Raw genomic sequence first — 11487 nt, forward strand, 5'->3', positions numbered from 1 at the left:
AGGTTTATATTTCGTAATACCGGTCTGTAATTCGCCACACAAAAAAAAAAAAAAAAAAAAAACTAAACTAAACTAAAAGATGAAGAACATCTTAAGATATTGGGGCTTTTATTTTGACATCTGTAAAACGGCATGCCGGAAGTGCTTATTGTTGGCGCTGTCGTTATGTTCAATGGCTTTATGCGATGGAAAAATGTGAATATATTTTACTATTCGTGTTTGAATGCCGGTCTTTGCAGTTGTTACGAACCTCATGAAAGAATATAGCCCTTTGGCTCCTGTTTGTTTTAATGATACCGCACCTCTCGTATCTACCAATTTACTGGTATTAATATGATTGCTGTTTTATATAAAGGGAACTTTTTTACTGTTATTTCTGTTAAAATATGCCGCCTTCAAACGCTTATATAAATGAAGACGTGTGGACGGTTGTACGGTTGGCGACGTTCACGCGACTGCTCTCCCTTATTTTACAGGTAAGCAACCGACATGCACCAACGAGTAAAAACGCCTTAAAGAGATGTGTTTTTACTTTGCATTTTGCAAAATACCTGCCATAGACATCATGTAACTCCATAAAATCAGTACTGGCCGTATTTGCAAAATTGAGATTTGAATGACGCCTCCCGCACAAACTAAAAACAAGGCATATAACAAATTACTGTTTTGTTCACTTTTGAAGGCTGTGCTGAATGCAGTAATTCCCGACCATGTGGCAGATGCCTTCAGCCCTCCACGATCAGAGACCCCTCTCCTGCTAGACCCCATCATCGAAGCATTGTTTAGTGGCCTTAGTCACTGGGATGCAGAGCATTTCCTCTTCATTGCAGAACGTGGTTACGTGTATGAGCACAACTTTGCGTTCTTTCCGTTGTTTCCTCTTATCCTGCGATTCCTGGCGGCCACCATCCTGTGGCCCTTGTGTGGATTTCTCACACTGCATGGCCGTTTACTTTTAGCTGTGGCTTTAGGGAATAGCATTCTCTTTGTCCTAAGCACTGTGGCACTGTACAGACTGAGTCATTTGGTGCTTCAAGACCGAAAACTTGCCCTTGTTGCAGTCTTCATGTACTGTCTGACACCGGCTAATGTTTTTATGGTTGCAGGCTATTCAGAGACGCTCTTTGCAGCGCTTGCCTTCGCGGGCCTCTGGCTACTTGAGACAAGATTCACAGTTGGAGCTTGTCTTCTGCTTGGGTGTGCTACTGGTGCTCGTGCCAATGGACTTGTGAATGCTGGATTTTTGCTGTACCTCACGTTACGACGGAGTCTTACCCGTGCAAGGGCCCGTTACAAAGGAGCGGGGGGCTTTCAGTATCATCACTATGTCTGGGAACTTACTTGTTTTGTTCTCACGGGAGCATTTTGTGCAGCTCTCGTGGCACTACCTTTTTGTTTGTTTCAGTTTTATGGCTACCAAACGTTTTGTCAGCCGACTGCTACTGAAGTTCCCCCTGAGCTGCTTAATCTGGCCCGGGCCAAAGGATACCGTGTGGCTGATGCAGCATCTCCAACACCAACATGGTGCCAATGGCGAATTCCAGTTTTGTACTCTTACATACAGGATGTTTACTGGGACGTGGGCTTCCTGCGATACTTTCAGTTGAAGCAGATACCTAACTTTATCTTGGCACTACCTGTTGCAACTCTGGGATTCATAGCCTCATATACGTACATAATTGCTAACCCAGTGTTTTGTATGTATTTGGGGTTGGGAGACCGAGGTAAAGACCTAAAAATTCATGGTTTCTGTAACCCAAGAGTTTTTGTTTACATCATGCACAGTTCTGTCCTGCTTCTATTTGGAATATTCTGCATGCATGTGCAGGTAAGACTCTTATAATTGTTTATTATCTTGTGATATATGTAGTATATATGCTCAACATGCCTTTTTATATTATGTCCTCTTAGGTGTTGACACGTTTTCTTGCTTCCTCTTCGCCTGTTCTCTACTGGATCAGTGCCCATCTGCTTTTTCACTACGAACCTCTGCTGAGAGATGAAAAGCTTTTCAAATCAGATCAAATACAACAGCAAAAGGATCACAAACCTCGCTTTGGTTTTGTGAACATGTGGAGAAATAATGAAGTTGTTTACATCTTGATGCACTGGCAGACTTGCTCCATTTATACACAATGCATACTGGGGTATTTCATATCATATTGGTTTTTAGGTCTGGCTCTGCACTGTAACTTCCTTCCCTGGACTTAATAACTTTGTGGGAATAACTTGTTTCAATTTTTTGAAACATTCCTATGGCATAAAATGATGCTGTTTGACAAATATCGATGTAATTATATTTGTTAGTTTTTTTTTTTCATCTTTTTTTTTTGTATCATTGGTATTGAATAAATATCATCATTGGGACATTTAAAATGTGTTTTTGCATATATAATTAGATCGATCTGAATGAAATCGGGAGGATCATGTGACTCTAAAGACTGGAATAAATTACATTCTAAAATAGAAAACGGGTATTTTGAAATTGTAAAAATTTTCTCAATACTGTTTTACCAAATAAAACAGACTTGGTGAGCAAATGACTTAAATCTTACTGACTTGACCTGTAAAAATGATCAGTGATTTGGTGTGCAGTAAGGTCACTGCAGTTTGTTTAGGAAAAAACAGGAGCTTACTGAAGGATGGGTCGCACAGTCTTGGTGAAAAACACTTGTGATATTGTGTTATATCACCATCTAGTGGGTCCAAAGTGTCATAAGAGTTTTGCGATAGTTCAGTGCTATTTAGTTGTTTTTTCTTATAATAGCTGATAATATTTTGAATTAGCTTTTTTTTTTAAATCAAATTTTAGTAGTTTTTTTTTTTAAATAAGCTTTCTTTATATTGCTCAAGATCACGTCAAAGTTATGAAATTTAAGCTTTTGATCAAATATTATTTTTTTAAATTACAAAAAATAAATTCATAGTTAATAAAACAGTTCGAAAGACATTTATTGTCACTACTGTAAACCTACAATAAATTAATATTGAATTGAATAGCCTGAAAAGCTTTTATAATATTCTGAGTGATTTTTTTATAATGTTTTAGCATTAACGTCAGGTAAATGTTAGCTTATTTATGAATAGATGTCCAGTTACGTATTATACAAATTTTTAGTTATTAATATATTTGTTACATATTTTTATATATAGATTGGTAGCATGTTTGCGCTCATTTGCATAATGTTGGTTTACAGCAAACTAACGTTCCACAGAGGGCAGAGTCTCGGAAGTGATCTTTGATTGGTCCTCCTGAGATGACGCAGCCCTTGCGAGTCATTGGTCGCTTCTTCAGGTAATCCTCGGCTAGGGAAGTGATCGTTGTAAGGTAAATATTGTTGTATCTCATCCGTGGCTTAACGATATGTTATATTCGCGCGTAGAGAAGTATAAACAGCTGAACCTGATCTCGTTTTCAGTGTGTAACAGATTCACTCTGGTTGGACAACTTAATATCGACAGCGAACGGACGGCCGAGTTACGCGAGGAGCAGAGTCGTTCAAATGACGGTTGAGCAGCGCGTGAGGAGCAATGTTGTCCGCTGAGATATGTTAGCTTGTTGACAGCTAGTTAACAAGCTAACGTAAATAGCTTAGCCAAAGCACCCCTAATTTAACGAAAGCAACAACATGGCATGATAGTATAGTAATTATTAGTCGATGTATTCCCTTTAGGGGATGTTTAGTCGCAAACGGATGTAATTGAACAACATATTATGCGTTTTGTGGACTTACGAGTTAACGTTAGCTTAGTTCGATAGCTGAAATTTTAGTACCCAAGTGACTTGGCTGTACATTTGAGACCGTATCTTCAATAATATGTGACGGCGCTTTACGGCTGAAATTTAGTGTTGCTCAAGCTTCCTCTTTGTTAGGGCTTGGCGTGTGGCTAAAGTGTTCCCGAGGTTTAACGTTACTCCCCTACCTCTATATTATCAGTCACATTTTTTGAAAATGAAAAATTGTGAGTATCAACAAATAGATCCACGAGCGCTCGGAACATCGAACACAAGGACCTCCACGACTTTGCCCTGTGGAAGGAAACACCCCCAGCGCCAACGGAGGAAATGGGAAGTTTTCCCTGGACAAAATCGCTTCTACTGTGATGGGCGTGTTATGTTGGCCAGGCAATGCGGTGTGCTCCCGTTGACCATCGGCCTAATTTTCATCACCAGTGGCTTATTTTTCACTTTTGAGTGAGTACTATGCATTACACATGCACACAGAGCCACCAGTGTCCACACTGCTAAACAATACTACTGCTACTTTTCACAATAGAGACATCTCCACCAGCTGATGTAGCCCTTTTTGACATCAAACCAGTTTGAATCTTGCTTTTTTTTACACATACAATATTTCTCTCACATGATAATTTTGCTCTTGTCTTTGTGTTTGTTTTATAACAGTTGCCCCTTTCTGGTGGAAAAACTTACTGTCTTCATTCCAGTAATTGGTGGGGTGTTATTTGTATTTGTGGTTGTCACCCTCCTTCAGACCAGTTTTACAGACCCAGGGATATTACCCAGGGCTTTGCCGGATGAGGCTGCGGACATTGAGAGACAGATTGGTAAGGATTGGATTGTGGTGTTAATTTTTCAGCATTTTGCATCCTATCTTTTTGTTGTACATGTTGATATTAAAGTTGTGGGTCTCTTTAAAGATAATTCTGGATCTTCAACATATCGCCCACCTCCCCGGACTAAAGAGATCCTTATAAATGACCAGGTGGTCAAGCTTAAATACTGTTTCACATGCAAGATGTTCCGCCCGCCCCGGACATCCCATTGCAGCATGTGTGACAACTGTGTCGGTAAGGCAGCATTTCTGTATTCTGCAAAAACGTTGATTATTAACTCACCCAAAATTATATGACTTTGGTTTTAGTCAGTTTAGTCAGTTTCCACCATTCTTCAAAATATTTTTGTGAATGTGTGGGTGTTTTGTGTAAAAAAGAAAATCGTACAGGTTTGGAACGCCATGTGGGCGTGTAAATGATATCAGAAAAAGTGCTTTTTAAACTAATTCTATGAAAGGAAGTCATATTGGTTTGAAACCACATGAGGTTGAGTAAATGATGACTGTTTCTATAAAGCTCAGAAACATGTTGCTTTGATAATGGATATGTAATACTTTAACCTCTATCACAAATCACTTCCTTAAAATCATTGCACAAGTATGCACCGAGGCTATTTGTAAGTGTCGCTGTGTCTGAGAATGTTCGGTCTCTGTTCCCTTTGTAGAGCGTTTCGACCATCATTGTCCTTGGGTGGGAAACTGTGTCGGGAAGCGAAACTATCGATTTTTTTACGCATTCATAGTGTCTCTATCCTTTCTGACCTCCTTTATCTTTGGCTGTGTGATCACTCATCTCACTTTAGGTAAGTTGCACAGCACCTTCGTCTCTTTCTACCTCACACAAAATCTTATTAGTTAGCAACTGTATATTATAGTTGTCAATGGGTGAACTATAAATGTATGTGTCAGTGTTAAAATGGTTATTATTCAAAACCAAGATTTCTTTAAATACTTCCTACGTGGACATGTTTAGAAGTTTGGGGTCGTTAGGATTTTACTATTATTATTTTTTAAAGAAATTAATACTTTTATTCAGCAAGGATAAATTAAATTTTAAGTCATCAAATCCTCACGGTTTCCACAAAATGTGATACAGTAATAATATAATATTAACTAACAATGATAATAACTGCTTATATGAAATTATTTATGAGATTTTATGTGACACTGAAGACTGGACTAATGACTGCTAATAATTCAGTTTTGCCATTAGTTGTATAAATTACGTTCTAAACTGTATTTTTAAATAACCTATTAATTTGAGAAATTGTGGTAGCATATCACAATATTGTTGTTTTTGAGCAAATAAATGTACCTCAAACCATTGAACGGTACTGTAGATAGGTGTTTATTTGATTTTGTCAGGTTTAAAGCAGGTTTGTTTTCTGACCATTCACTCTCATCAACAGGATCTCAAGGTGGGAAGGGTATCATCCAGGCAATACAGGACAGCCCAGCCAGATATCCTTTTTTTCCCCGTGTTCCCACCCCTGTTTCCATGGATAGGTGCGCAACACCCCTTTTCACCAGAAACACACAATAGCAAGGCTGACCGAGTTCACTATTTGTTTACAGGCACACTGCTGCTGGTTCCGCCTTTCCCTAATCCCATTCATCTCTAATCGGCTCAAGGATTCCACCACGCCCTGCTTTCCTGTCAGGATGGCAGCAGTTACTCCTATATACAGATATTGCTGGTGTCCAGCCTAGGGCTCTCACAATAACAACTTTTTGTTGTGTGATATGTTGCCCCACAAATAATTGCAATAAGCGATATTATTGCCATTTTAAAACCGGTTTATGCCACTCAATGTATAATCATAACAGCATAATAATGCAAGAAGGCCTACACAGTTTCTATTGACAACAAACATTTCATTCTTAAAAATATTTAGATCATGGATATTAAGCATCAAAATGTCAGATACCTTAAGAAACCTGGAATAAATAGTAGATACGCATTTTCTAACAAGTAGGAAAAAGGCCTAGTCCAGCCCGCTTTTTGAAGTTTTGTGGCTTGAGGTCACAGTTTTTCACCACAACCTGTGAGTTAATCAACCTAGCTGGCTAATTTCATGGTTCAGGAGTTTGGGCAGAATGTTCAAGCACATGGGGTGGATTTTGCACGATTGTTCTTATAACACTATACTGTTATTGTCATGTATATTTTAGACATTAACACACATTTACAGGAGATTTGCGTCCTTAACCCTTCCTGCACTGTTGTCGAGCTGGTCATTTGCTTCTTCTCCATCTGGTCCATTCTTGGTCTGTCAGGTTTTCATACTTATCTTGTGGCCTCCAACCTCACAACCAACGAAGATGTAAGTATCATGCAACAGTTTATTTAACTGCAATGTTTTATACAGTCAGATTGATTGCTTGCGTTTAATGGTTTCAGATTAAAGGATCTTGGTCCAGTAAAAGAGGAGAAGAATCAGGAAATCCTTACACCTATAACAGCATTTTCACAAACTGCTGTGTGGTGCTTTGTGGGCCAATGCCACCCAGGTCTGTAATGCATGCTAACTCCAACGTCATAGCAGAAACAGATATTTATTTTTTGATTCATTCGCTTCCTAGGATTTTACTAAATGAAGGATGTTATTTAGCTTAAGGCTAATGTACATCCTTTTCTCAGTGTATATACTGTTACGACATGTTAATTGTAGAGTTCTTTGACATTATGGCTCATCTTTCCTGGTTTAAGTCTGTGCTGTGTTTTGAAAGTTAGATCACAAAAGGTCACACACTCATCCTGTCATCTTTTGCAGCCTGATTGACAGAAGAGGCTTTTTACCTCCAGAAGAAACACCTCAAATAGTGACCTCTGATGCTGACCTCCCACCTTTTATGGCTAAGAATGACGCAAATATGGTAAGAGTACCTTCAAGTTCAAAGATAATTAGTTCCAAAATCATGTTAACACTAAAAGTATTTTTAAAATAGTTAAAGCATTGTAGAAATACTTTTAAAATCCTTATACATTAGTCATTCAAAAAAACATTCCATAGCATTTCAAGTCATACACTACCTCTAGTCGATCTTTTGCATTGTTACAAAAACAATTTTTCAAATAACTCATAAAGCCATCACGGCTGCTGAAAATTCAGCTTTGCATCACAGTAATAAACTACATTTTAAATTGCAGTAATTTTTTTATAGTATTTTTTATTACTGTGTTTTTGATCAATTAAATGCATTCTTGGTGAGCATGAAATCTTTTACCAACCCTAGACTTCTGAATGGTAGTGTAAATATGAACAGAAACCACAGACGGATCTTTTAACAGATCTGAAATCATAAACTTTGTCAAAGACAAGAATGTGAAAATTAATGAGGTTATCCTAGTTTATTCATGTTTATTGTAAACCCTGGCTTGCTGGGGAAAAGCTCATATTTACAGTTAGTGAGACTTGTACCTGTTGTGTTTGATGTGTAAAGATATGCCCATATAAAATTTTAGATGGTTGATGAAAGCACCAGCACATCACTCTTACAGAAGATTATGGAGTCATGTTTGAGTCAAAATTTGCCAGAATTTTGAAGAAAAGAAAAAAAATCCACAAATTCCAGCATTTTAGTTATTGTTTTGATATTGACTTGCATCAAGCCCTGATGTTTGAAGTTCTTAACCTCACACAGGAGGAGAATTGTCAGGAGTTTGCTAACTCCTGCACTGCCTGAAGGCTCCTGCAGCTCTGTGACGTTTGATGGTAAGGGTGTGTTGTGGGGCTGTTTGCATGCCATTCCATGGCCGCCTACTCATGACTCTTTGACCTTTGCTTTGCCTTTTATTTGAACTGTCAGCTTGGCTTCCGTTTCTTTGCTTTAAAACCCACTATCATAAGACGTGTCCCATCATGTGAGAGATCATTGGCTTCATTGTCTATTTTCTGTTTCCTCTTTGTTCCTGGATGAGTTGACTGTTTTATCTGACATCTGTTTTTACTCCATTTTATGGTGGTCGTGTTCATATTAGTGTCGGCCAGAGGTCTGCAGTTGTTTTGTTTTTCCTCCATGATGTCATTGTTTCCTAATTAATGTATCATCATCATCATCACGATTCATCTGCGCTTATCTCATTCTTATCCACTCTTGGGATTCTGGTGACTGAGGTCATGGTAATGCTTGGCGCTAGTTATCATGCACACATGTTCTTTTCCACCTTCTCTTATGATGGATGTTCATCCTGATGTGTTTTCATCCTCGCTACCCCTGGAGATTCCCTTATAATATCAGCTGCACTGCTTGAGCTTATCGGAAACTTTGAAGTGAAATGCTTTGTTTCCATTTGTTGTTACATTTTAATCTTATTAGTTCCTTGGCAATACTAACCAGCTTTCAAACTTCTTCTGATCTGGACATTTTCTAATACTCATATTTGCTCTGCTGTCTAACATCATTTGCCATTTATGACTGCGATCTTTATTTTTTTTTTGTCTCTTAACTTGAGCTGCACAGTATATTGAAATAAATATAGCAATATGACTTTCAACTCTAGAATGACTCAGTACTTCTAAATATAGTTTTTTATTTAATTATTTTGCCATATATTGCAGAAAAGCAAAATTATTGTTTATTATTTTAAAATTATTAAAATGTTTAATATGTGACCCTGGTTCACAAAACCAGGCATAAGGGTACATTTTTAGAACAGATTTAAGACAGGTTTTGTTGTCCAGGGTCACATATTGTTAGGGCCCTATAAAAAAATTGTTTATTTGATCTCAAATTTCCTTTTGTGTTGTTTTTAATTTTTTAATAATCTATTTTTGTCATCTGCAAGATTCATTATAAAATTGCTAAATGTTTGCAGTTTTATATCTACAGAACCTAGTCTGTATTGCATTTTGATTTTAAGTATGCAAACCTACTTTTGATTTATCAATCCCAAATTCTGTGACATTCCACGTTTTACAGTAAATTCCATTTTCATAACTAGATTACGCATTCTAAACACATTACATAATCATATGGCTCTATATTGTGCAGCCTTACCCATAACCATTTTTTTTCTTGCCATTCATTTTTTGCAGTGCACACAGGGCACAAAGGAACTTTTAGAATCAATGGCTCACTCCACAGTGATTCAGAGCACCTGCACTCCTGGCACACCCAAAACTGCTCCAGTTACCCAAGAGAGTCTACTACGTACTGTCTCTATCACCGTCTCTCCCCCCAACAGGCCTCCTTCTACCGGCTGCTCAGGCCGACAGGCCCGGCGCCCCATAGACGTTCCCTGCTCCCAGAGAGGGAACAAACGGGCCGCTCTTCACACCCATAAACCCATGTTGCGTGTACCCAGTCCTCCCTACTCCCTTGGCCACAGCCCACTCATTCTTAGTGACGCTCCTGACATGGGCTTCATCTCACTGAACTGAGCACAGTATATCTGCCACCAGCAGCCTCGTCTCTCTGTTACCACTTTGAGAACAGCATTACACTTTTTAAGCAACTGTGACTTTCTATACTCAGGATCTTCTCAGGAAACATGCCACCTTTCAACCAATGGGAATAAGCCTGCATTGACTTTTTACATAACAGAGGGATTTTTTGTTTTCCGTTAAAATCAACATACACTTTGTGGAGTGAAACGCAAAACATCTTCAGAAGATGCTTTTGTTTTTTTCAGTCATTTTGCACAAAAATATCAGCAGATGATCAGTGTTTTACGGAACGCTCGAGCCATTTTTTTTTCTCTCAGCCTTTTGTCATCTGCTTAGACCTAATGCAATAATTGTATGCTTTGAAAGGGCAATTGGGTCTAAAAATAAGCCTTGCTTATTTTCTGTTCTTTTTGTGTGGGGTTAAGTAACTTCTACAGTAAAGTAATTGGTTAAAAAGTATTTACACCAACAGCCAAGCATATCAATGGCAGTTATGAATGAGTATCAGAGAGCTCAGGATAAGAGGGTTAATGATTTATTTGTGTACGTGGTGCAATGTTACTGTTGGTCCAGGGGTTTTATCTCCTGTATAATGTTGCAGCTGCCAGTGAGTGAATTAACAGCTTTCATATTTATGTTTGTTTTGTGTCCATTTAAAACAGGGGTTTTCCTTCATTTAAAATTTTTTGGTGGCATCCTAATAGTATTTGATGCAGTATTTTCCCTCATTGATCATTGTCTTTATTTTGGTTTCTTTGGTAGAAAATTTGGCAACACTACTGTACATTTCAGCTTATAATGAATTAGCTTTCATGAACTAACAAATGAATAAAATGATTTACTGCATTTATTAATCTTATAAATGCTTCAGTTTTATATATATATAATACTTTTTTGTAACGTTTCAAGTCATATAAACAAACATTAATGCATTATTTGCATATAATTTAGATTTATTAATGTTTTTAAAAAGTTTTCATAATTTTAAGATCAACAAATCTAGTGTTAAAATTCCATTCTTCGACACATAATTGTATATTTATAAAAATTAATTGCCTTTTGTTTAATCTGTCAAATTTGCACATGTATATATAAACTACCACCAAAAATCATTTTGAATCTAGGAAAAACCCTGTAGTGTTTCTGACTTTTCATTGGTGGGTCAAAGGTTGTTTTCTGATTGTTATTAAAGTGTTTTACTAAGCTTGAAACTGAAGTTTTAACTGAAACTTTTTGCCTTGAAATTGATGGATTACTGATGAATTATGAATTGTTCACATCATCATTAAGATGGTAGTCAAGTTTTTATTTTTTAAGAAATAGGAGTCTGGCACAGTAATAAAGCTGACAGTAAAAGTTTCAAAATATTTTGCTCCTCTAAAAAACATTTAGGCTTACAGAAGTTGATCACTGCCAGCAGTGTTAGAGGGAAAGTAAAACAATGTATGACTTGTTGTGTTGCTATTATCTTTTTATCACCTGAAGACTTAATGACAAAAAGTAATAAACAAATGTTCTTTCCA

General features: G+C 37.4%; 2 protein-coding genes across 3 annotated transcripts; both read left to right on the forward strand.

Annotated features, from left to right (window-relative positions):
- The first annotated feature begins 6 nt into the window (after positions 1–6).
- On the forward strand, positions 7–2529 carry pigv (phosphatidylinositol glycan anchor biosynthesis, class V). The gene is made up of 3 exons (XM_043261190.1): positions 7–476; positions 683–1828; positions 1912–2529. The coding sequence occupies exons 1-3, from the start codon at positions 387–389 to the stop codon at positions 2209–2211; spliced, it is 1536 nt and encodes a 511-aa protein (XP_043117125.1). The 5' UTR covers positions 7–386; the 3' UTR covers positions 2212–2529.
- Positions 2530–3199: 670 nt separating this feature from the next.
- On the forward strand, positions 3200–11487 carry zdhhc18a (zinc finger DHHC-type palmitoyltransferase 18a). 2 transcript variants are annotated; one of them, XM_043261191.1, is made up of 10 exons: positions 3200–3328; positions 3420–4195; positions 4406–4566; positions 4660–4809; positions 5240–5377; positions 5984–6035; positions 6796–6898; positions 6976–7085; positions 7349–7451; positions 9614–11487. In XM_043261191.1, exons 2-10 carry the CDS (start codon positions 3954–3956, stop codon positions 9956–9958), a joined length of 1404 nt encoding a protein of 467 aa, XP_043117126.1. In that variant the 5' UTR covers positions 3200–3328; positions 3420–3953; the 3' UTR covers positions 9959–11487. The 2 variants fall into 2 exon arrangements, with proteins under 2 accessions (XP_043117126.1, XP_043117127.1); XM_043261192.1 differs by lacking the exon at positions 3200–3328 and adding an exon at positions 8220–8290 and having other exon boundaries at positions 3335–4195; positions 9614–9748.

The sequence above is a fragment of the Puntigrus tetrazona genome, chromosome 16, assembly GCF_018831695.1.
Source record: "Puntigrus tetrazona isolate hp1 chromosome 16, ASM1883169v1, whole genome shotgun sequence".
In the NCBI taxonomy this organism is placed as follows: domain Eukaryota; kingdom Metazoa; phylum Chordata; class Actinopteri; order Cypriniformes; family Cyprinidae; genus Puntigrus; species Puntigrus tetrazona.